Source organism: Thamnophis elegans, chromosome 4 (assembly GCF_009769535.1).
Source record: "Thamnophis elegans isolate rThaEle1 chromosome 4, rThaEle1.pri, whole genome shotgun sequence".
NCBI classification, from domain to species: Eukaryota; Metazoa; Chordata; class Lepidosauria; order Squamata; family Colubridae; genus Thamnophis; species Thamnophis elegans.
The window spans coordinates 101,019,986-101,047,424 of NC_045544.1; the positions used below are offsets into that span (position 1 = coordinate 101,019,986).

Here is a 27,439-nt window from a genome sequence, read left to right on the forward strand (position 1 = left end):
AAATACAAAGGTGGCACAAAACAATACAGAGTAGTTAAGCTAGAATCTCTCTTTAGTTTTTTATTTGTCAAGCACAAACAGTCTTGTGATGATCTTTTTCAGAAAACAATTTGTACCTGGTCATGTAACAGTAAGTACTGGGAATACTGTACCAGACTAAGTCACATTTTATGTGCTAATTAACTTTTTAATACAATGAAATCCTTTGTTCTGTTTGATTAGGACTTTATTCTTAGTACACAGCTGTAAATTGTTTCCAAACTATATCTGGAATCAAACCAAAATGACATTCTGCAGGTATCACTAAACTCTATTAGCTTATTTTTCAAGGACATACATTCTTTTCCAGTTCAGTATTTGATTTATCTTAACCACTGTCTTAGTCATCCTATTTACTTCCTTTGAATAATTAATAGAACACTAGTCTTTTTATTACTCTGGGGAATTTCATCAGTGCTCAACATTGTTTAAAAGGCAAGCAAAGGCAGTTTTATAGCTTGCTTCCATCTAAACCTCTTTATTTGAAGGCCTTTTGGATTCAGTGGGAATCCCTATACCGTAATTTACCAATTGAGTATAATTAGGACTGTTCACTGCATCAGTCAACAGTTTCAATTGTATCAGATGTAATGGGGAGTTTAACAAAAATTGAATAAATTATACATATTATAATGTCTGCTTCAAACTGCAGGAGAGTGACATTTTTGTCTATCAGCATTGCTGCAAATATCACTGAAAAGCTAGTTTTTAATACCAAGGCTATTCTGGTATCCTACTTTCCAAAAGCTGACATCATACGATTACACAGTCTTCAATTAGTGGAATGCTTTAATCTGAGTTATGGAATGAAAAGTCAACAGAGAATGAAAAGATAAAAACAAACAAATTAAGATTGCACAATCAATGGAAAAATATCACAATGAAGTAGCAAAGAGTGCAATGACAGATAATATGAGCCAAACCAGCGGCAAGGGACAGAACTGGTTCATTTCATCCTTTAATACAGTGAAGGAAAAGATGAACCAAGTATCAGCATATTAACTTCATTTATATCCATATGGACATGTACACATGCATATTTTTACACACATTCTGCTTCAAAGGACATGCCAAAGAGAATCAGCAATTAATGACAAATACCTTTTGACTTTTCATCTATATTATGTGCTTATAAACCATATTCTATCAACTAAACTGGCCAGTAGACCAACTTCCTTAATGCCAGAGTTCAAGTGTTCTGCTAAATTATGCATGAATAAAATATAAGAATATATATTTGGATAATCTGTAACTTTTCACTTCTACAATGGGCTACTATGCTGTGTCGACCACGATGTTTGCTCTATTGCAAGTGTTACTGTGAACCATTTCAGTTTTAGACAACAAAATAATCAAACGTATCTTTAAAAATCAGGACTGCAGTAGCTAGGGAGGGCAGGAATCATTCCTTTCTTTTCTTCTATTTCAATTCATTGTCCCTGCTATTAGTAAGAGAAAGGCCTTGGTTGATGTCAATTGATATTTTTTCTCCATAGTTATTTGTCACTATGAATCTAGCAGCAGAAGTAAGAGTTGCTCTTTTCTTTCATGCTGCAGTTCTAACAATCCCTGCAGTGTCTAATGTGTTTACAAGACTGGCACAGTTTCTAAGAAAACATAGATTTCCATACTGTCATTGTTTCCTCTTCCTAGTATCACAAAAGCAACTTTGGAGTGCTTTATGGCTTGGGTCCTAGTAACTTTACAGATCATCTGTCCCAGACAGTATCTGCCAGTCCTACCTAAAGAGGTAGAGACAGGAAATGCCCCTTTTTATTGCTTTTCCAGCCTTTGAAATAATTGGCTGCCCATATAAATATAGCCTCTCCCTATTGACATTTGGGAGGGAATTTATTAGTACATTCAGCTGAATCTTTCCATCAAAATGTATTTGGGGATACTGTTATGGCTTTTTACCAAGGATATGTATTAATTCCTTTATCGTAATTGTAAGTGGAGTAGCACAGAAATAATGCTAAACAAACAAACAAACAAATCTTAAAAACTTTAACACCATGCAGTCAACTTTTGCCTTAGAAATTCTGCTGTGATTGTTGATATCTTCAAACCAAAAGGTAGGATGACACAATCGTTTCTGCAGATGATAAAAAAGGATCACCAGAAAGTTGCATTGTTTCAAATAGAACATTTGTTTTACTGCAGTTTCAAGTACATTGCAACCTACCCAATGATAAACTAAGCTCAGCCTTCAAACCCAGCACATTTTGGGATCTAGAAATGCTTTTGAACAGAGTCCTTGGGTGGAAACAACCTTAATACTGCTGAAATTCAACCTTCATATAGTTCCCCAATCTTTGTTTAGTGCAGCAATAAATTTACTTGCTTAAAAGAAGACTGTGAAGACTTTAAAAAAGTATTTGAAGTTTCCTTATAGCTAAAGGAACCTTAAATATACAAACTCTTTACTGAATACAAAATTTGGAACATTCGTATTATCTTTAATATGATCTAATATTTAAACCAAAATTAAACAAACGCACATAATCATTATTAGAACATTCAAGCATTTTTCCTGAATTTTCAGATTATCTCTCTGATATAGGTATACATGTTGCAGTAGGGTGCTTTCTGTCTTTCATACAAATTTATACAATCAAAAACTACTTCTACAAGTATTTTATAACTGATTAATACATTCCAAAATACATTCCAAAAAACATACTATAGTCTATGTATTGGACAATGGTAGACCAAACTAGCATGGTCCAATACTGCCTGATGTTAGCCTATGTCAAAAAACTCATTCAGCTATTTCTATGACCCATATGAAAAGATTCTTTCAGCAGTTTTAGATAATCCTCGTTTAGCAACTGCTTCAGATAACGACTGTTCACAAATACAATAATAATAAATAGCAGTAAAAACATTTTCCAACCAATGCATGCACTTCTGCCAAACTTTCTGCACTTGACCATAATATACACCAAAATTAGACTAATTGCTTGTGTTGCTACATGAGAGAACGTTTATTAAAATGGCAACAACCAGTGATCTTTGTGGGCCCTCTCAACATGTGGTTTGTTTAATGTTTGTATCACTTAGCAACTATTTCACTGGTTGAAATAGTTGCTAAGTGTGGTTGCTAAACAAGGACTGCATGAAGTGAGTTATAGCAAGATAACATTATCTAATCTTTTGCTTGACAGCAGGAACAAAAAACATTGTGCCATTTAAAAGTGAAAAAGGCTGTTACAGGATGGAATATACACCAGAAAGAAATTAAGGCAGTCAAAATCAAGGGGAAAACATCAACTGAATTCCATGTGGGAACAGGCATCTTGCCCAGCTCACCTCTTCCAAAATAAACCAGTACCCCAAAGGCTCTGAAGGATTAAAAGCTGGGTTTCAAAAAGTAATCTAAATATGTGCCAGTAAGAGTTTCACAAAGAATAACAAAGTTTTTAAAATAAATACCCCACATATTCACATATTTTAAAATCTGAATGCCGACGGTCTAACATTCAAAGGTAGTTAAAAAGTTGCTTGCTTCTGATGTTAGCTTTTATATGCTTGCATCAACAAATGGCAAAATGTCTGCCTAAAGATTAAGTGCTTTTCTTATAAAGAACATCAAATAAATCAGAGATCATTAGCAATGTTCATTAAAAATCAAAGGAGATTTGTTATACTAATTTGGTTTGATTTCTAATAAGCTTCTGCTTTTAGCTGTCTTTTCAAAATGAGTGTTACTGATTTTGTGTGATGCTAAAAGTATTTGTGATCCCAGGACAATACTGGGCACCTTAAGCTATCACCTGAAGCACCAGCCTCCCTTACTGAAAGATTCAAAACATTTAAAAATATATATTTTACTTATAGCCCTTTTCAAAGGAACCAATCAGGTCCAATTTCCTAGACTCATTTTCCCCAGGCAGTAAATCTCTAATTTTATAGCATGTGAAGTGAATCCATGTAGTGAAGAATTGCTCCCAAAGCCCAACTGGTTTCAATGTTGTTAATCTTCTGGGCCAGCTATAATGAAAAAAAAAATGATTAACATTTTTGGAAGTAGAGATGTTTCTGTGGGCTGTTTAAAACATTGTGATCTATATATTTCAAGAGACTGCAGTGCATAATAGCCTTCCATGTAGTACACACATACCCAATTTATGCATTGCCTTAGTTTTACTAAGTAGCATTTGGAATCCATGAGTTCCCAGATTTTATAATGTAGGGGGAAAAAGAGGAAATAATATATCTTGGCTGTAGTATTTAAAATTTATAAAATAGCAATAGCAATAGCACTTAGACATTTACTATTCCATAATACTTTACAGCACTCTCTGAGCAGTTTACAATGTCAGCATATTGCTCCCAAAAATCTGGGCCCTCATTTTATCAATCCTGGAAGGATAGAAGGCTGAGTCAACCTTCAGCCAGTCAGGATCAAACTCCTGGCTGTGGACAGAATTAGTCTTCTACACTGCAATTCAAAACCATAGCTCCTAAAATCTAAAATAGTGCAGGTAAAAGCTGATGAAGATTTATGGAATGAAGCAGTCAAAATAAATTTTGTACACTATAAATCATACATTTTATTTTGCACATTTAAGACTATTGTACATGGTTCAGGGTGGGATGCAATGTCTAGGGTTCAGTTTCTCTCTTCCTGTTCCTCTTTAAAGTACTTTAGTCTGTCTCTTCTCCAATGTCTACTTCTGCTTTTTCCAAATCTTTCTCTAACTCAAAATGTTATTCCAATATTCGAAAAGAATAAATAATATTTCTAAATTAAAATTTTATTATTATTTTAAACAACCTAATTATTTTTGATAGATGTTTGTGAAACAAAATTTTGGATATCCCTTTTCTTTTACTCTTAGTATTTTCAATATTGATATTATAATTCTACTCCAAATATTGACATTAAAAATTATTACCTTAAGAATGTGATTCTTTGGAAAGCCCAGTTCTTTCAGCAGCAAACTGATGTAAGTAAGATCCATGCATAAGAAAGGATGCTTTCCTTGTTGAATCTCCATTGTTTTACACACTGGGTAATTGAAAAAATCAAATAAATGTAAAAGCAGTCTTTGCTAGAACTATTCCGATATAAACACTTTTCTCTGGTTACTAAAGAGCCTTTGTTGGATTGTATTTTATAAAACTTCCTTAGATCTTGAGGAAAGCATACAAGCAACAGTACTTACCTTTCTTTGCTGCACTTTCAAACTTCCTGACTGGTAGGATCCCTCCCTTTTTCTTATCTAAAGAAAGAGAAGGGGAAAAAACAGTTCCCTAGTTCTAGAACAGAAATAGTGCAGTATTGGCAAAACAGCTGCCACTTTAAATGATTAATAAATGGTTAAGTAGACAGTATTGTGTGCATTTCAAGCACAGATCTTTAGGTTTAGTGCTCATTAAAATAAGAATGTGTCTTATTTTCAGAGTCTTTAACAGGGAAAAATACCCTGCAATATTCATAGAATTACAGAAATGAATAGACATTCAATTGGAATCTTTTTGTACTTATGATTTCTATGTTCTAAGAGAGGTTTTCACAAATTATTGCACTAAACAAATAAACAAAATAACAAGCAAATACAACATTAAAGAATAAGCATAAATATGGGAAGTTTCCAGTGAGCCATTATGGGAAACTGACATTCGTGTAGAAAAGCAGATGTTGCAGCTGAAATTATACCTGAATGCAGGATTTGGGCCGCTAAAATCTGAGATCCCAAGATTACCCACATGTATTCTGTACAGGATTTTTTTTGTGTGAGCAGATGCAGAAACTGCATTTTTGTGCTTGGCTTATCATCAGGTAGGCATTATGGAATTCCATCATGTTTGTAGTTGCTAATGTTGCCTATATGGACTTTAAGTTTGACCGAGGTTCATCTCTTAATCATTCTGGATTTAATTTTTTTTGCTATTTTTAAAGATTGAGAAGCTATAGGCTGGCAAGTTTTACTATAGTATGTCTCCTTTAACATTTTTTTTAAAAAAGTTTAACTATGAGTTAAAGATTTGTACTTTATGAAATATACAGCAAAAAGATGATTACTGTTGGCTCTAGAAAGTTTAAATGTATTAAAGGCTTAGATGACCTTTAGATTTTATATATTTATTTAATTTATATCTATAATATTAGTTATTCCAATCAATTTTGTATTGTATTGAAGATAAGCATTCCCTACACCTACCTCTCTGCTGAGGCAGATGTAGAGAATGCTTATCTATATTCAACTGGCTTGCTTCTCAGAATATCTTAAGGTAGCTGATCAAACTTTTTGCTGATCAACATTTATTATGTTCATAGAATTCTTAAGCTTGGCCTGAGAAAGATATACTTATTTGTCATCACTCTTGAACAGTACCCTCCCAGATGGATGGACTAGAAGACTTTTCTATTAGAATTAGAATAACAGAGTTAGAAGGGATGTTGGAGGTCTTCTAGTCCAACCCTCTGCTTAGGCAGGAAACCCTACACCACTTCAGACAAATGGTTATCCAATCTCTTCTTTAAAACTTCCAGTATTGGAGCATTTACAATTTCTGGAGGTAAGTTGTTCCACTGATTAATTGTTCTAACTTGTTAAAAAATGATAAACTGTTCTAATTAAGACTGTCCAAAGTAAGCATTCATTCACTGGCAATATTTTCAGCACCTCTTTTTGATCTGACTTCTAACAGAAAATGATTTTAAAAAGTCTTGAAAAAGTAAAACTGTAAAACACGTCTTACGTGCATTGTAATTAATAACTAGCAACTGATAAATAATGTAATTTCAATAATTTATGATATTATACTATACTTCCCTGCTGGAAGCCCCAAATCACTTCCTTGGTGAAAGGATTAGCAGTGACATCACCATTGCTTGGGAGATGCCCAGTTGTTGGCTCCTTTCACGCCCCTGCCAATGAGTTCACCAAAGTGGTACCTGTTTATGTACTTGTGTTACCATAGTTTCAAACTGCTAAGTTGCCAGGAACTGGCGCAAATGACGGGAGCTCACCACATCACACAACAGCACTTGGGCTTTGAATACGGGTTTGCAAATTGTCAATCCAGCATCCCAATCACGTGAGCCACCTCGCTCCATATAATCTAGGATAGGTGACTTTTCAATTATGACAACCTGGCATTTGAGCAAACTAATGCAGAGATATTATCCTTGCAGATTTTTCCCTCAAGAATTGATTTGTCATGTGAAAAGCCTGAGTATTCTTGTGGACTGAGTGCCAGAATAAACTGACAGCAGTGTGAGCAAACCAAATGCCACTCTTATTTGCATTGTAAAACTGAAGCAACATCAGGCTTTCCTCTATGAGTTTATTAGTTCCTCTAAAATAATCCTCTGTGATTATTCAAGTTTATTTTCAATGGCTTTCTTCCATCTATTGATGCATTCGAGGCCTTAGCAAAGGTTCATTTGTAGGCTATGCCATGGCATATGTGAAAGCACCACAGTCACCTATCACTATCTTGCAGAGATATATTTATCTGCTTGTAGTTCCATAGGCTGATTATCTTAGCACCATTTTTACATATTCGTAGTATGGCGATTGTAGGGGATTTCATTACACCAATGATGATCTTTAGTTTATCTTTGGCTTTGTGAATATCAAATATACACAAAGTTTTTAGAACCTCAAAATCTAGTTTTTGAGATCCAACTTTTCTCTGACACGCAAATTCTCTCTCTCTCTCTCCCTTTTTTATACCTTCCTTTTAAGCCATGATGGGCAAAACTCTGCCTTTCAATACTGTAGGCTTTAATCTGTAACCATAATCTCTGTGTAGTCTTTTAGGTCCCGAAAGGCTCAAGTATTCATTACTTCCATGGGCTTGTCCTAAGTAGTGCTTGACTTAAGTGTATTCATTGGCCATCCTTTGGACCAGTGGTAGGATGAGCTGGATATGGAAAAATTGTATCTGGTGTTCTGCCATAATAAACCAATTTCCTATTTCAGGTGAAACAAACTGCTATGCAGAGCAAATGGACTCATTACATACATATTATTTTCTACTGAAGATGTATAACCACAGACTGTCCCAGATGCATATGGAGGAATTCCGGTGGACACTTGGGAATTTCCAAATAATCTGGCAGGCAATACCATTTATTGCCTGATCAATTTGACATGCTGCCTATTGTTGCTTTACAATATCACTTTAATCTCATCAATATTTTACAAGTAAATAAGGATTTGGGGTTAGTTAAAATTACTGATATTTAAGCTCTGTCCAGCACATAAGAGAAGAACCTCTGAAAGCAGAGAGAAGAAACAAATTAGATTATTCTTGCTCCCTTGCTTTGGCTAATTAGAATCAATGCCCTGTGGAACTTGTTATTGCATTTGGTGAACTAAATCCAACTTTCTAATATGAGGTTCACACTGTCTTTATTGCTAAATTACCTATTAAACCAGCATCTACTGCCAACTCATAATAGTAGGAAAAAGCATAGAAATCCAAGTCCTTTATTCTGGCTGTCTCATGAATGTTCTTGTTCAGCACTTTTGATATTTCATTATGACATGATTCAAAAAGTGCCCTTCCTAAAAGACAAAGGAAAAATGACTGTAATGGAATTCATATATTGAGATTTACTACTTTTCAATATCTTTAGCAAATAGTTATCAATTGGCATCAAGTAAGAAATAAGCAAATATGCAGGGCATTACGTAGGAAATTATAATATTGTATAAGGAGGAGGATGGCAGGTGGAAATAGTATTGTCAGCGTTCCAAATATCATGCAGAATTAAATCAGAGTCCAAGGCAGAGCTATCCTTAAATTTCCAATTTAATAAGACAGACATGTTGGCATATCTGTGGGAATCCTGAATCTGAAAACTTCCTGGGTTCCCACCCAGTTGAAAATTCAATATCTTGCCCCCACACCCACAAGTTCATCACATGGTCCAATCTTCCTCTGCCACGCTGGCATTTCCACCCATCTAGTTCTGGTCAGGTGCAGAGATGCAGAGACAAAGAATGACCTTGGGCTTCTAGAAAGGAATGTTCTATTATGACAACACCATGTTCTACTATTCTACTCCTTACTTTTCCCCCTCCCAATTACTACACTAATGAAACAGCATAGAAAATTATTAAAGAGTGTGGCAGGCCAAAAATCCTAAAAGGAATATAACTGCAGGCCTGACAAGTATGTAATTGTTTAATTACTGGTGGAACAGTTTAGGCTCTGAAGAACCTCTTCCAAGAAAGGTTCTGTGAATTAATGGAGACTTCTCTTTTTAATATAGACCTTCAGTATATTATGGAGCATTTTATATTTTTACACTTTTGAAATCTGTTGAGTTTTGTGACTCTGGTTTATACCTGTCCTTTGTTATATCAGTGCATTATACTTCGATCTGAGCTGCCTAGAAACTGTAATTATGAGCTGTCTAGAAGGAATAAAATGCTTCCACTATACTTACTCCTGCACTCAATCCTAAAAATGAACTATTTCAGAAAAATGCCTGATCGCTGGAACCGTATTTGGAAAGAAGACAGGGGAAAACTCTATAATTGTTCTTACTTTCAAACATCTTTAGACCAGCCCAATAAAACTCTCCCTTCTGTATCTCTGCATTCCATCACAAATCACTTGGGGATCAAACAATATTAAAAAGCTGACTTATCACCTTAAACGGGTTTATGAGTCAGCCTTCTGCTGTGATTGTTTTCAAACACCATTCTTACTCATGAGTGTGACCGCAAACATTTGGTAAAACTGGTGCATATGGGCAGAATGTTGTATATGCACTCCTCTATTTAGAGGAAGAATGTGTGAAGATGTAGTTACAATTTCTATTCAAAAGACCCATTTGCAAAAGTCAAGTACCTTTGCAAAAATAAAGAAGTGATCAGGTACCTGGTTTCTGCCCTTTAATTTTGTACAGTATCTTTGCATGTTCCCATTCACCTTGATAATTTAGTGGCAAGCAGGGACTTATTAGTTCTTCACCTTCTTTTACTGTTAGGGAAAAATATAGAGAGAGCAAGTCTGCTTGAGATACAGAAATTATTTTGAATAGGCAAACAATTTTCCCACCCCCAAGATAATGTTTTCTATTTGATACTTGAATGTATAGTACAGATCAATCAAACATAAATTTGGGGTAATAAACAAAGCTAAAGTGCTAATTCTCCAAAGATAGAATGAAAGGTAAACTCTCCTTTGAATCAAGTTCAGTTCTGAATAATAATTAGAAGAGCCAAGGTGGCGCAGTGGTTAAACGCAGCACTGCAGGCTACTGCTAGATCAGCAGTTCAGCGGTTCAAATCTCACCGGCTCAGGGTTGACTCAGCCTTCCATCCTTCCGAGGTGGGTAAAATGAGGACCCAGATTGTTGGGGGCAATATGCTGACTCTCTGTAAACCGCTTAGAGAGGCCTGAAAGGCCTATGAAGCGGTATATAAGTCTACTGCTTGAATTTCATACACATCGTTAGGAATATGATTCTAACCGTTGAGGTAGCAATTTATAAATCATGTAACAATGTTGTAACTGTTTCTTTAAATCATGCTTTAAATGTGATTGGGTGCTGTTTACTCAATCGGCCATAAGAGGGAGCCAGAATGTCTGCTGGCTCTCCCTCTGTTTGTTAGATGCTGGGCTGAACTGATATGGAAGTGCCGTGAGCTATTGTAAGTTTTGCAACTGTTAGCAAACTTTGTGTACCGAACTGATTATATGTTACTGGACTATGTTATTTGGATTATCCCTTAACTGAATGACATTGATGACTGACTGAATTATCCCTGTATGACTTGGGCTGTTTGATGGACTCTGATACCTCCATTTCTATGAAAGTAAAAGCCTCTTTAAACTGCAGTGTTTCTGTATGCTGGTTTGTGTGTTCTTCAACACAACTCTCACAACGCTTTGCTCGCTCTTCCAATGGGGAGCTTACCTAACACACATATATGTAGTTTTCTTGACAACAACACAGAAGAGGTTGCTAATCCACAGTTGATTTAATTTTCCAGTCTAGACTGTAGTACATTTCCTATTGTTGACATTACCAACAGACTTCCAGATACAATTTAAAGCTTCAGGGTGCTGATTGTTAAGACCAGGTCTGTTTGTAATAACACCATCTTCATCCATGACTGGGTACTAAATCAGGCAGCACATCTGTCATCTATTAGTGAAACATGGATGCATGAAGTGACAATGTAGCCTGGTCAGAGATCTGTCCTACCAGTAGGTCCTTCCTCTACTTTGATATGAGGGTGGGAGAGGAGGGATGCCTCTGATAATTAGAAATACTTTACTGGTGGCCAGGGGTTCTGCTTCTGATACAGCTGTGTGAGTGGCTCTACGTTAGGCTAGGTTGTAGAGACATGCTTGGCAATAAGGATCTGATTAGAAGAGAATACATTGAAGCTGAAGCCAAGTAAGATGAGTTATTGTTGGTGTATCAAGTTTTCTTTCAACACCATTGTTACTACTAGATGGGTAGGAGCTACCCATGAAAGAGCAGATTTGCAATCTGGGGGCCCTTTTAGACTTATGGTTCCTGTTATAACAGCAGATAAAAGGTATGCTAAAGAACTTTGCCCAGCTGCAACAACTGCAATTCTACTTGATGCAGAAGGACCAATTTATAAGTTCTCATTGCTATCTGGATTATAATTATTATAATGTGCTTTACACAGGCTTGCTCTTAAAGACTATTCAGAAATGTCTACTGTTCCAGAACAGCCTACATATTTCCGGCTTTTTGGCAATGAGAACCTATGACACCAATTTTGTGGGCTCTATAATGGTTACCATTACCCTTACGGATACAATGTTAAGTGCTGGTCTTTCTCCTTAAAACCCTTCAAGGCTTAGCACTGGGTATGTACAGGACTGCCTGCATCGGAATCAGCCTCACCAGATCTAGTAGGGAACCACTGCTACTTTTCATGCACTTCTAGGAAGTGAATGAAGCCCAGGTTAAACAGTGCTCCTTTTGTACAGCCGCACTGCTGCTTCAGAATGGTCTTGGCAATCAGTTATATATCCTGATCTCCCAATAGTAACAAAATCTCACTTTGCTTAGCCTTTTCAAATTTAACCAAGGTTGATGTTTCCTGATTGAATATGGTTATTTTAATTGAGTTTTATCTATTTTAATTATCTTTAGATTATGTTTTACTTGTGCATTGCTTCTAACTCCTTGAAAGAGAAAGAAACTAATAGATTTTAATTGAGAAATATTATTAATATGTCATTATCTACTTGGAAAGGGAACATTAAAAAAAGCAATTTGGGATTCCTGTGTAAATCATTCAAATCATATCTAATACTTACAGGCTTGTCCTTCAACGCCTCCTAAAATTGCCAGTCTTGCCGACATTAATCCAAATCCCAAGTAACTAGACAAATTGAGAGAAGCAATTCTGATAAAGACTAGATTGTTTTTTTGTTTAACAGTACTTATGAAGTAGAATATATCTACCAGTGGCTGGCTATAAACAACAGATACAGAATGCACTGGATTTTGCAGCTGCTGAAATTATGAAACAATAAAAAAACTTGGTCACTTTATTGCAGACTATAAGACTATATATACTACATGTATAAGATACTTTGAATATGGCAGATCTACAGCTAATTTGCACCTTGCAGTTATTTATATTTATAAATATATATTCATATTTATCAATATTTATAATGATAATTTTATGATGAATATGGTTATTTTAAATTTTATTTCACAGTTATAAACACTTAATTTGCTTCCATACCATACATTTTAAATAGTTAGATAGGCCAAAGGGGTGAAATGCATTCTGGGCCTTTTAGAAATGAACCTTACCGCTTAATAGGCAAGTTAGTTCATGGTTCATCAAAAGCAAGATGAAATGTATTTGTGAACAGTCAAAATAAATATATTGCAGTCTTTATAATAATTAAAAAGAATTACATTTTATGGTATCCTAAGGTCAATGTTTAAGTAGCGTTTTATTATAAAATGGCCAATACTTTTATAACTAGCAACTGTATGGTCACATGATAAATTTAAATTGCCCATAATCTGTTGTTATTCCCCAAAAGATTGTCCTTGAAGGAAGGAAATGGTACTTTTTAAAAGTATGGGAAGGATATTACAAATATTTAACACATCAATCCAATCAGTATCTTTTTCCAAATTTATATTTTGATTTTTTTCTAGTTCCTGGGATTCCTGGCTTATAAATAGCAGTCTGAAAAATCTGATCTGTATAGTTGCCCAGCCAATCTAAATTGCTCAGTCTTTTCAAGGAAACAGTGTCAGACGTTTGGGTTATAAAATATCCTCTGGTTTTCTGTGTATAGGAGTCAAATAATTTATTGGCCTGTTGTTACTCTAGAATACGTTTGAGGTAGATTCTTAGAGCCCTGCATATATTTAATCCATGCCAACTCCATTCTTGTAATAATTTAGACCAAATATCAGGCAGCACAATGTTTCTGATTAAATTTATAATCTTAATGTTGAAATGACTATATCTTAGATCCTGTGTAATTGAGAGCACCTCTATTTCTCCCCTAACCAAGTTTAGGACTATCAAAAAGAAACCCACTATTTGACTAAAAATGCATAAATGTTTGCATGCAACTATGTATTAGATTTTTTTAAATAAATAATCAATTACTATGAACATTTGACAACCTTAAAAAAAACTCCACTATATGAAAAAACTTTTTGACAACTAACCTGTGTGAATTCAATTTATATGTTGTATTAAACAAGTTAAATGAAATGATGTGTTCAGCAGTTGTGTTCTCCACAGATGTCTGTAAAGAAAGAGAAAATACCTGATATTCCATTAAAAAAAAATAGAACAATGTGATTGGAGAGCTACTAAAAAGCTATATTTAAACGTTCTTAAAATTATGTGTTATATCTCTATGCATCATGGTCAGATAACAACAAATAGAAAGATCCAAGATTGGATATTTCAGTAAATAGACCAGAGGATGATCTTCCAATTTATATGCTACTGTTTCCTGATTAAGCCAGCATGCCTAGAATCTTACAGATACTTGTATCTATGAAAATTATGTGCCTTATGTCACTTAATTACAGTGGCATCCTATAAGACAACTAAAATAAATACTGCTTGTTAATTGTAACCTACATTCATATCAACTCTGTCAGGGTTATACAAAATACAGATAAGGAATAAGAAATAGGATGCTAAATAAATTAAAGGCATAAAATAAAAGGAAATTTGACTAAAATTATTTTTTACCATTCATTATACCTCCCATATCTTTCAAACCATTCTTGCTTCCAATATGTCTACATGTTGTTTAACATATTGCCATTTGTTCTTTAAACCTCTTCCCTCTTTTTTTTTAAGCCTCATCAGCCATCCAGACACAGCTTTCTATTTTCCTCTTCTTTGTGACTTGTTTATCCCTCCTTCTGGTCCAACTTTCTAACATTTTTATACCCAATCCTTATTTGTGAGCTCCCATTCATTTTTTCCAATTAAATAAAATAGGCAGATGCATGCCCTTATACAGAGCTATTTCCCCTAAAAGACCATTATCAAATTTTAGAAGCCATTCAAAATCTCCTTCACAGAAGGATTCTGGGCAGTGTACAAATAAAATATTAAAACATAAAAACAGTATGTAATATTTAAAAAGGGCAAGGATGAATTAAAAACTTAAAAGGGAAGGGGAGGGCTTTCAGGGTGCTAACTAGGCCCATTATTGTGTGTTCCTCTGTGAGCCCCAAGCAACGTTGCAGAGCCATGTTTTTACCCCAGGAGAGAGTGGGGCCTGCCTTATCTCTGTGGGAAGAACGTTCCCCAGGGCAGGGACAATGGCAGAGAAGGCACTTTTCCTGGACCTTACCAACTGGAACTATTTAGCTGACGAGGCCCATTATACACTTTCCCTGCTTGACTGGGTGGGATGGATGTATGTGGCTCCATGCCATGTAAGGCTTTCAAAGTCATAACCAACCCCTTGAATTGGACCCAGAAGCCAAATGGCACCCAATCCAGTTTGCGCAGTAAAAGTATTACATGGGCCCTTCTTTATGTTCTGAAAGCTTTTGGATACTTTTCAAGGATATCCTGAAAAGTCACCACCTAGTAGAAATGTTGTCTGTCAGCCATTGGTGGCCAGCAGCTTCTAGGGATCAAAAGCAATGCCAGAGAGGCATTAGAAATGTGCTGCCTGGCAGAATTTTTCAAGCTTTATACTTGCTGTATATTGTGAGTGAATGAATGAATGAAATGACAGATACTACAATTTTTGTTAGCACCAAAGATCTGCCAGCATACTTCTAGAGCTATATCAGACCTAGAACATGTATCGGAAATATAATGTAGATAATATCTAAACTATATTGTTTTGGATTTTAGGTAACATCCGTAGCCATTTATATAGCCAGTATTAACCTTGCACAATTCTTTTCAATAATGGAAGTCATATATCTAAAAGCAATAGTTGCTGACAGCCTTTCTCTTGAATAGAAACCTACTAGCATTAAATGTCAACAGTGGAGAGTTCATTAAATTTCTACTTCAATACAAGTTTTAAATCCACTCTAATGCTGGCATGTTTTTATATCCCAAATCAAAATTGAAGAAAATAATCATAAACAAACAAAAACAAAGTATAAAATTATCTGGTAATCTCTTGAAAGAGTTGAAATAAAAGGGACTTGTATTCTTCTTACTTCAGTGCTTGGGCGAAATGTGATTTGAGTAGATCCACCACCTAAATCTAGCATTCCTACACATTTCTTCGTTGGATTATTCAAGCTTTCTGAAATGCATCATTTGATAAAGCAAAGTTAATGGAATGTTTATTGAAGAAATGTAATTATTTTTACAAACAGTTCCAAGTAAAACACATGTACCTTGCCTATATTATCACACATATATAAATCAGACTTATAATTTCAAATAACAAACAAGGAACATAAATACATGGAAATGTTTTAATTTCTTATTTGCTGAAATATATATTAAAGTAAGCATAGGTTTTAAATTCAAACTATAACTGGAGTTTTACCTGAAGCAACTATGGCTGCAATTTTATGTCCTGGGAACTGCTACACTGAATGCAATGGTGCTTATGTAAATCTTGTATTTTTACATAGCAAATTACTTTAGCAAATAGTAAACTACTACTACATACTTTGAACATTCAGAGATAACAGAAATTGTATTATATTGGGGTCCCAATGGGAGTCGGTACTTTGGAGGTGGCTGATAATACCCCACCTCCTCCCTGTGTGCACTTTGTTCCCTCCCTCTCCATCTTGCTTAGTTTTATTTTAATTGGATTTTAAATTTATTATCCTTATTACTGTTTTAATGTTTTATAGGACATCAGAGTCACCTCTGACAAAATGGGTGATTTATTAAACTGACAAATTTAAATAATAATAATAATAATAATAATAATAATAATAATAATAATATAGAATATAAATATAATACAACATACTTGCAAACATACCTGTTAAAAAGTTGACTGTGATCCATGCTGAAATACCTGGTTTTAAAAAATGCAATAAGTAGAGATCAGATTTCAATTTTCCAGTTCCTGTGATTTATTTATCAATAAGAGCATATTTAAATTAGTCAAAATTACTTAAATCAGGATGCATGAGAACATGGCACAGGAGACAAATGCTTGTTGTAACAATTAGTATATACGGTAGGTATCTGACTAACACCAACTGCAGCTTAGGTTTCAAACTGGTTACTACTATATCAGAAAAAAATGAGCTGGATCTTTAGAGGAAAAACATACAGAAAATGTCAATTAAGTGTACTATTTGCAAGCTAAAAGATCTTAGTTAAACTTGGATGACACATGCATGCATGACACATGCTTTTTGCCTTCGCATATTTGCATATGGAAATGGTCATTATGAACTGATTCAAAGTACCTGCTAGAGTATTCTATAGTATAGAAAATTCTTCTTCCTAAATGGCCACACAGTATTCTGTCAATACTATGTGTAGCCTACAATTTATAATTAAAAAAAATTAAATACAGTACAAACTGAAAAACTTATTTATAGAATTTTGTTTCAACTATACTTCTAGTCTCAGAACACATAAAGTCTGAAAGCAAGTAATAGATAAATAAAACTACAAACAATACATTTTATTAACTAAATTGCTTGCTCACTCTTATATAAGCCTGCCCTCATTCTGTGGAAGATGGATACATGCAATTCTACCTGGAACTCAATACTACATAACTAAACGAACCATTTTCTTTCTGAATGAAGAAGTCATTTTTTTCCTCAGTAAAAGAGATTAGGGCATTCCTGCAAGTGCCAGGCTGTGGCTAAGATTGGAACCAAGTGCCTACTACAAATGGAAGAATTCCTCAGAAGCTAAGTGGAAACTGCCATAAATGTAAATAGCATTTTCTGTTTATTAGTACAGTAGGACAGCCAGTGGAAATTTCTCAATTTGTTTCCTGAGGGATAAATTTAAAATCTTACTCTTAGGGGATTGAAAAAGATGCTGAGGAAATGCAGATTTTTTTTCCTCCAAAAATTTACTATCAACTCATCCTTGATCATCTAACTTTAGATTATGTGGAGTCCTTGATGCTCTCTGAGCTTGTTTTCTTGCAGGTATTTCATTATCTAAACTAGGTAACATCTTCAGCACTAGATAACCTGATGATGTTTGCATAATGAATCATTTGCAAGAAAACAACCAGCTCAGAGAGTACCAAAAACCCTTCAACTCTGAGCTACAAATATTCTCCTCTATCAGTTTAGACATCAACTAGATATTCTCTAATAAATTTCAGTGAATGCATAGTATCTGACAACTGAGAATTCTGCATAGATAACAGGCTAATGTCTTTTTCTTGTTTCAACTGGCTGCAGATATGATAATAGCAGCCATTTTAGCAATAGCAATAGCAGTTAGACTTATATACCGCTTCATAGGGCTTTCAGCCCTCTCTAAGCGGTTTACAGAGTCAGCATATCGCCCCCACAGTCTGGGTCCTCCTTTCACCCACCTCGGAAGGATGGAAGGCTGAGTCAAACTTGAGCCGGTGAGATTACAACCACTGAACTGCAGATAACAGTCAGCTGAAATGGCCTGCAGTACTGCACCCTAACCACTGCGCCACCTCGGCTCATAAATTTTGATTTCTCTATAAAAGGATAGGAAATTATAGTGTAGTTTTTGGTTTCATTAAGTACTACAAAGCCAGTATTTGTGTGTTTCATAAATGAAGAATAACTTATTTATTTTTTAACTAAAATAAAAAATAATATTCTACGAAATTATATTTGGAGCAGTTTAATTCAAGAATATTCAATTGCTGCGAAACATGCAGTTTGAATTCTTTCTTTGACTGACATATGTGGAGCAGAATTTTCACATTATGATATAATGAAAAGTGTGAAATGCTGCGCCATACACAAAGATCTTTCTAGCAATTCTTCTAATTTTAAGCTGATCTATGATCAACAAAAGAAAAACACTTCTCCTGATAAAGATTTTGGGCACAAAATGGACACTCAGTCACAGCACTTCTTTTAAGTGAGGATTGAAATTCATTTTTACTTATTCATTTTCAATGAACCCTAACCAATGTTTCAACTAAGTGTGTGTGTGTGTGTTTGTGTGTGTGTGTGTAAAAACCTCCTTTCCCAGATGTAGCATGTGGGATTAAATTAAAGACTCCCAAATATTCCATGGCCAAATAAATTTGGGAAACAGTAATTTAGCTTTATAAAACTGGAATAGATGTTCTTTATATTACTCCACAATTTTTTGCAAGCAGTTAAAATATTATAGGAGAGCCAGTGATTAAGGTATCAGGTTAGAGAATTCAAGACTGTGAGTCCTAGTCCCACTTTAATCACAAAGCAGCTGGATGATCTTGGGCTAGTCACTTTCCCTTAGCTTCTGATGGAGGCAATAGCAAAACACTTTTGAAAACCTTGCCAAGAAAACTGCAGGGACTTGTCCAGCCAGTTCCTGAGAATCAGACATGATTAAACAGAAGGGGGGAAAAACATTGCAGAGGTATTAAACAAAGAGTTGTGTTTGTCCTTAGCTTCACAGAAATTCTGTCTGCACAGGAAGATTATTTTAGAATCAAAAACAAACAGAGTATGAAATCACTGAAACATAAATTCAACTACCTTCATCTGATCCATCCATTATAGAGACACAATCATTTCCTATAAAGAATGGAGACTCTTGAAAAATGTCCTTTACCTAAAATTAAGAGAAGAGTGATATAAATACATTTAAAACTAAAAAAAACACAGTAATTCAGAAATGACTATATTTCTCTGCAGTTGCCTATATGGTGTCATTCTTCTTATTGAACAATTTTCTGTCATATTTAAACTACCTGCTGAGTTTTCATCAAGAAGTAAAAACATTGCTGTGTTTAAATCAGAAATAAACAATGGATAATAATAGAAAACATGGCAAAGAGATATTACTGATTTGTATTATTACAAATATATATTGTTTACCAGATTTACAGACAGTCCTTGACTTACGAAAACAATTGGGACCGGAACTTTGATTCCTAAACAAGGCAGTCAATAAGTGAATCATACTCAATTTTATGACTTTTTTGCCACTGTTATTAAATTAATTTTGTTATTAAATGAATCACCACTGTTGTTAAATGAATTTTGCAGATGTTAAGTGAATCCAGCTTCCCACACTGAGTTTGCTTTTTGGAAACTGGCTGGGAACGTCACAAATGGAGAACACATGACCCTGGAATGCATCGTAAATACATTCCAGTTGCCAAGAGGCCAAATTTTTATTACGTGATTGTGGGAACACTGCAATGGTCATAAGTGTGAGGATTGGTCATAAATCACTTTTTTCAGCACCAAAGCTTTGAACTGTTACTAAACAAATGGTCGTAAGTCAAGGATTATCTGTACAAGTGTCTCCCAACACTGGTCATACTAATATATCATCTGAAAGTGGTGGAAAACTATAAATGAAATAGACAGTAATCTTGATATTCAGAATGCCATAACAGAGCAAGAAGCACCCCCAAAATGAAAAGCATTTAGAGGTTTAGAGGTTTATTAACATTTATAGGCCGCCCTTTTCCCTGAGGGGACTCAGGGCGGCTTACATAAAATCAAGGGAGGGATATACAAACAATAACGTAGACAGACATAGAATAAAATAATGAGCAACATTCATTCATCATTCGGGAGGGGCAATTATCTTTGTCCCCAGGCCTGACGGGCTAGCCAGATCTTAAGGGCTATGCGGAAGGCCTGGACGGTGGTGAGAGTACGAATCTCCACGGGGAGATCGTTCCAAAGGGTCGGAGCTACTACTGAGAAGGCTCTCCTCCTTGTAATTGCCAGCCGGCACTGGCTGGCAGATGGAACTCGGAGGAGGCCCAATCTATGAGATCTAATTGGTCGCAGGGAGGTAATTGGCAGAAGGCGGTCTCTCAAGTACGCAGACCCACTACCATGGAGGGCTTTGTGGGTGACTAGTAGCACCTTGAAGCGCACCCGGAGATCAACAGGTAGCCAGCGCAGCTCGCGGAGGATAGGTGTTATGTGGGTGAACCGAGGTGCACCCACAATCACTCGCGCAGCCGCGTTCTGGACTAGCTGAAGTCGCCGAATGCTCTTCAAGGGCAGCCCCATGTAGAGCACATTTAGGGAGAATGAACCTCACCCAGGTCAAATTCCAGGTGCAGACCTCTTCTAGATGTGTTATCTGTATTAAGCCTTTTGATACACCTGTTCAAATCATCCAATGCTTCATTGGAAGATTTAAAAGAAATCAATATATTGATGACACCAATCTTTCTACCTCTGGATGATAAACTGCAATGCAGCCCCCTTTTAATACTCCAACATTCATCAATAAGCCTGAAGTCTAATCATTATCTGCTAAAATAGAATGCAGACTGCAGAAGATTTAAGACAGATTCATGCCAGGATACCAAACTAATTTAGACTAATCTAGATAAGTAAGGGAACAAAATACCTTATCCAATAATTTCTGTGCCTTTTCTCCTGGCAGCAATCTTAAGCCAGCGGTTGCTTTAAGAACTAAGGGCGTTGACTTCCACAAATGCATAGGAACAGCTTCTTTAGCAACTGCCAACAGCTCATTTATTCCTTCAGTACTCTGACAAAATAAAATGTGTTGCCTTTTTATTTAAGCAGGTTTCTGTGGGAATGCACACGTGCATATGTTCTCTTATTTTGTCTTCTAGCCTGGTGCCTTAAACCACTAAAACAGACGGGCTCTTATTCAAGCAGTTAAAAAAGAGGTAACTATACCTGTGGATGATGCAGGATATTTATTTATTTTTAAGATTTTGAGGCTGCCTAACTTCTTGATATATATAAAACACAGCATTTTGCTTTCTGTTGTCCTGCTTGTTCTATGGAATAGCATTCCCCAAGATCTGAATGACTTCAGCTCTATTTGCCTTTTGGAAGATTCTCAGGACCAGGCTTTCCCCCTAAGCACTAAGTCAGGAAATTTTGTGCCTATCCTGAATACTTTCGCTAGATGAAGTTGTCTCACATGCAATGTGATTTATTGTTTAGACATGCTAGTACTACATGAAGAGCCAGGAAAATTCAGGTTTCAGACAGATCTTACCTCTATATGACATAAAAACAACTCCAGGTGGAGTCAAGAGCTGAAAGGAAGGAGGCCCCGATAGGGAGAATTAAGAAATATGTAGCTTGGACTCTATAGGGGGTGAGAAAGCATATGAGATCAAACACTATATCAGGCTTTCCCAAGGGAAGGCAGGCAGGCTGTCAATTCAATAATAAAAAAACCTCTTGACTGAAACCTTGGAGCAGTTCTGGTTGCTTGTGCCTAACATCCATGGTCCTAACTTTGGCACAAGGTGTGCCTAACTATTGAGGAATTACTCAGTGGATAAGATACCTTTTAAAAATGGAGACAGAACATAATAAATGTTTTAAACCTTACCTATCAAATAGCATAGATATATATTTCTTTAACAACTATACCCCTGTAAACCTGGCAATACAATGATTTGCATGTTTTTTCAGAAGAAATTCCTATTATTATAATTATTATAATTATTATAATTTATAATGTTAATATTTATAATTTATTATATATTTTTATAACTTAACAATAATTAAAAATAATTTCCAGGCAAGCATGGCCTAAATTAACATTTAAGTTCAAATTACCTTATCCACATTGTCAGCATATGCAGAGAGTCCTGGTTTTAATGCTTTGAATGTGGTATCAATTAATCTAGGAAGTTCTGTTTTTTAAAAAAGAAAAATTAACTCAATGTAGTAAAGTGATTCTATACATAATTTTGCAGTCTGCAAATGAAAGGCACCGAAAATTAAGTTAATTAAACAAGAAATTAACGTGAAAGCCTTCTTCATAAGAGGGGCCAACTGCAGAAAAGAAAACTCGGAAATATGCCCTTTCTTTCCTTCTGTCTTATGGGAATAGCTCTTCATTGTATGATGACACTATTTATGTGATTCCTAAAAAAAACTTATACGTTTCTTATGTACTGTCTTCAACAATTTGTAACCTGAAGGATTACAATATTTATATTCATATGGAAATTATAATTAGACCATGTATTTTGCACTGTTGCTCTATCTTCAAAATAGATCTCAAAAAACCCACCACCCTTCAATATATAAATAAATATGCCACAGCTTTTATAAACAATATTAAAATATTTAAGCCACCAAGAGGCAGCAAATTCCGACATGAGGAAACAATAAAAGAAAATGGTATGAGGACAGGACAGATAGTCCTCATTTAGTAAACACAATTGGAACAAAAACTTCATTGTTAATCATTGCAGTCACTAAGCAAAACGTTACATAAGTATGACAGGCTTTTGATCTCACTTCCCCTTTGGTCATTAAGTGAATCAGTAATTATTAAGCAAAATAACACATAATCATGACTTACGGTTTTACTTCCACCTTCTCTATTAAGTGTGCAGGAAGCCTGAAGGGAACCGACCAGAGTGATTTATGACCTTCCCTGCTGTCTTCCCCATTGCCTTGTGGGAAGCAGGCAGAGAAGGTTGCAAATGGCAATCACATGACTACAGGACACCGGAATTGTCATTTGTGCAAGCTGGCTGCCAGTTTCACAAATCATGATCATATGACATGGGGACATGGTGATGGCCCAAATTTTGAAGACAGGTTGTAAGTATCACTCATTCAGTACTGCTGCAATTTTCCAGTTACTGTACAAGTGGTTGGTAAGTGAGCACTGCCTATATTAGCAAAATTATGAACTGAAGTGGTTACCTTTTGGTTTCTGTGCAAATTGGAATACATGTATACGGGTGCCAGTGCTTCCAGCATCAAACATAATACCATAAAGAACTGCCTCATCTTTTCTTGAGATCTCAGCACCAAGCTGCTTTTCCAAACCCTTGTCAACACCTTTTCCTTTGTAGTCAAAATTCCACTTGGTATACACAGCATATATAGCAGCACATGTGAAAATTGAAAATACGCAGAATAGTTTTGGGAACTTCATGATCTCCATTAGACTTTTTCTTTCACTTTTTTGAGCAGGTGCCTATGGTTTCCTGTAATATGAAAAAATAAAATTGTCTCATAAAAGGAACTATGAAATTTTATTTCAGAAAAACTGAGTCCTCATGCAAAATATACTAGAAAGGCTGCTTAGACGCAGTACAACATTAACATGCCATATCAATGATGCGGCAATGCGTTTTAGTTTGTAATTTCTGCCTTGAATACTTTTATATGATGATATTCCTAAAAATACACAATGTAATAAAAATCTGTAAGAACTATTTTTAAAAACTTGTCACTCCAGAAAAAGTATAGAAAATACTGCTGGAAATCTTAAGAGGGTGGATAAAAGCAGGATTTTTTTAAAAAATTAATTGATTTTTTTTAAATTTAAATTTGATTTTTTTTTACTTTTATCAAATTTATTTTAATAAAATGCTTTTGGAGTAAACATCTATCTAAAGATAGTTTTCTATTTAAGATACATTAATAATTTAGTTTATTCAGCATGAAATGGAGCTTAGTTATGTAACACAAGGCTGTATGTTCTGTAATATGTACATTTTTGGGAAACTCATTCAATGAATCCAAGCTCTGCGAGCTAAATAGAAAACCTTCATTTTGTTTACGAATAATAATATTAAAGATGCTAACTATCATCAAGAATGAGTCCTTACATTTAAAAAGCACCTGTCATTTCAGATCCATCATGAGGGTGCCTGTTAGTGGGCATCCACTCACCTGCTGCCCACCATGTTCCTCATCTTGTTGTGTCACTGCTGCATCACCAACCGTCCCATTAAACTGAATGGGGCTGTTGGTGAGTCAACAGCTGGTCAGAGGAGGAGCCGCTGTGGGACAGAGATGACAGCTGCTCTTTAAAAATTGTGACTTAAATCGAGTTGATTAAATCAAGCCTTTTTACTAGTGATTTAAATTATGATTTAAATCATGATTTAAATTGACTTGATTTAAATCAAATCCATCCTGGTCTCAAGCCAGATTTTACAATTCTATTGATACTATCACTATAATATATATTTTTTGGCATGAGGAAAATTCTGTGGAAAAATAATAAAATAGATTATTGAGATAAATATTGACCTAAAATTTTGAATTCATTGATTTTTTTAAACAAGGAGTAAAGAGAGAAAGGAGTAAAGTACTTCTACCAAAACAAACACTGATGTTTTGTTAATCTAATGAAATTACATTACAGATATGTTGGAAGAATTGTCCAGCTGGGTTCAGTTTCAAGTGGGGAAAAAGACACTGGATTCATGGAAGTTGCTTGGAAAGGTTTATTGATGATTCACAGGACCACATACCATATTTCTGGAAGTATAAGACGCACCTCCCCCCCCTTAAAAGAGCATGGAAATGTTGGTGCATCTTATACACTGAATACAGCCATTTTTTGCCTCCCAAAGCCCCGCCCCCACATCCCAGTTTTGTGAAAAATGGGCAAAAAATGGGCCATTTTTAGCAAAAACTGAGGCATTTTTGCCTTCCCCCAGCAGCACTCTGCAGGCTTCAGCAGAGCTGGGGGAAGGCAAAAACGCCTCTATTTTTGTGGAAAATGGTCTGTTTTCCTTCTGCTTTTTGCTAAAACAGGGGCGTTTTTGCCCTTCCCCAGCCCCGCTGAAACCTGCAGAGTGCTCCTGGAGGCTGGGAAAGACAAAACCTTTTTTTTCTTACTTACCTCTTCAAAATCTTGGTGCGTCTTATACACCAGTGCGTCTTATAATCTGAAAAATACGATAGTTTGAGGTCCGGGGGGGGGGGCAGAGATGCTGGGAGCACCCTGGTTTTATGCCCTTTCTGGGCTTTATGCCCACTGAGCTTGTATTCTGACTCCCATGAGGCCATGCAGGGGCAACTCTGTAGGCTGTTCTGAGTACCAGGCTTGGTTGAACCTTTGCTGGATGATGATGTAATGAAAGGGCTTCGGGATTCCTATTATGGCTCTGTCTGAAGGATCTTTGTTATGTAGAGTAGACTAGCTCAGGCCTTAATGGCCCATTGACAAAGGTGGAAGGGCTGAATTTTTAGGGGAACTATTCTGTCCTTTTAATATTTCCTAAAATATTTATTTTTCTAGGAGAGGAGTGGGTGCTAACTTCCTACAGATATATAACTAAGATATGTGTCTTGAAGAAATTTTCCTCACTTGTCAAAAAGTGTTCTATAGTGTATTTCTTTTAAAAATGTATTATATTAGCAATAGCAATAGTTAGACTTATATACCGCTTCATAGGGCTTTCAGCCCTCTCTAAGCGGTTTACAGAGTCAGCATATTGCCCCCAACAACAATCCGGGTCCTCATTTTACCCACCTCGGAAGGATGGAAGGCTGAGTCAACCTTGAGCCTAGTGGGATTTGAACAGCCGAACTGCTGAACTGCAGTCAGCTGAAGTAGCCTGCAGTGCTGCATTTAACCACTGCGCCACCTCAAAGAATTATATAATATTCAACTGGATAAATATTTTATATTTGTAATTTTCCATGTGATGAATCATCATACTTTAGCCAATTCTCTAATTAAAGCAACAGCAATAATATACTCAAAGGAAAGTTTTTTGTTTTTTTTAAAGTAAACAAGTACCTAATTCAGATAAGTTCCTCATAGAAAATTATTGTATGGCAAGTATGGTATAATAATCATTTTCTCCCTAATTATGTGAACTTTAATCGCAGTTAATCTGAATCATAGTAAACTGAACTTTCCATTATGTATGAGCACATATATTCAACTGTTATGCGTTAGCAAACACAAAATACTGATAAACTTAAATTGCTGAATTAAAGAAGAATTTCTTTACTGTATACTGTAAGTATACAGACAAAACAGTGTTTTATAATTAGAATGATGAAGAACAAAGACGACATTGCTGAATTATAGCATTAAATGATAAAAGATAAGGGCAACTTATTTATTTATAAAAATTATTGGTGGAAATATTATTACCACAGAGTAGCTCTGGGCAGCTTACAATCTGGTAACGAGTTGAAGAGACTGCCTTTTAAAAATTATATAAGAACATTTCAGCAAATATAGCAATATTTCTCTTTCCTTTTCTTACCCACACAAAATAAATGCCACTTTGAAAATGTTCTTCAGGTCAATCGAACTGTAGCCTTTTGCATCTGGCCACCTAGAAGGAATGAAAAAATATCTTAGTTCATACAATGCATAAATGAATAATTTACGAGGGCTGGATTCACAATTAAGCCTAAATCATACGACCTGAATTATGCTTTGATTTACCCAATGCATTAAGTAAAAACTAAATAAGGCATATATGAGAACCCAGCTAAACACTGTATTGTACAAGGTTTGGATAGCTAGTAGCTTCCCCTGGAAATTATCCATGTAAATGGACCTCACCATGTCACTATTTATCATCATCTTATAAATTGCAATTAGTTTTCTAGGCAGGTTTACTTTCAAAAAGCCTCCCTAAATTCCTCCAGACGAAACAAGATCATAACCCGGAAGCTGGCTGGGATCCCCATGTCTTACTCTTGCCTTGGATTGGCCCAGCCGCGATTTATTGAGCCGTTTACCAAAGTACTTAAGAGAAACGCTGAGCTCAAAAGCCGCGCTTAGAAACCACAGACTCAAACCGCGAGCCTCCCTTTTCCGTCAGTAAAGCCCGGCTTTCCCGTAGAGTCCCTTCCCTGCCCCCCTTTTCTTATCCCTTGAGCCGCGGAGAATCCGACAGAAGACGTCGAGCGGTTCTCCTCTCACCTCCGCTCGTGGCCCATTAGGCAGCCGAGGAACCGCATGCTGGAGCTCGTCATCGCCCAACCCGCCGCTTTCTTCTCAACTTCGCCGAATCCGAGCGCTTCTTTTTCCCATTTCGAGAGAAGAGTTATTGGCGGGGCTGCCTTTGG

General features: G+C 35.8%; 1 protein-coding gene across 3 annotated transcripts; it reads right to left on the minus strand.

Annotated features, from left to right (window-relative positions):
* Window positions 1-122: 122 nt before the first annotated feature.
* ENTPD6 (ectonucleoside triphosphate diphosphohydrolase 6) lies at window positions 123-27,439 on the minus strand. Of its 3 annotated transcripts, none has more exons than XM_032216500.1 (15): window positions 27,294-27,439; window positions 26,630-26,697; window positions 23,306-23,592; window positions 22,202-22,278; window positions 21,003-21,146; window positions 19,157-19,232; window positions 16,483-16,518; window positions 15,695-15,783; window positions 13,712-13,791; window positions 12,322-12,386; window positions 9,892-9,993; window positions 8,427-8,567; window positions 5,211-5,267; window positions 4,941-5,053; window positions 123-4,032 (listed from the first exon to the last, which is right to left on the minus strand). In XM_032216500.1, exons 3-15 carry the CDS (start codon window positions 23,547-23,549, stop codon window positions 3,949-3,951), a joined length of 1,308 nt encoding a protein of 435 aa, XP_032072391.1. In that variant the 5' UTR covers window positions 23,550-23,592; window positions 26,630-26,697; window positions 27,294-27,439; the 3' UTR covers window positions 123-3,948. The 3 variants fall into 3 exon arrangements, with proteins under 3 accessions (XP_032072391.1, XP_032072390.1, XP_032072392.1); XM_032216499.1 differs by having other exon boundaries at window positions 26,626-26,697; XM_032216501.1 differs by lacking the exons at window positions 22,202-22,278; window positions 26,630-26,697; window positions 27,294-27,439 and having other exon boundaries at window positions 23,306-23,382.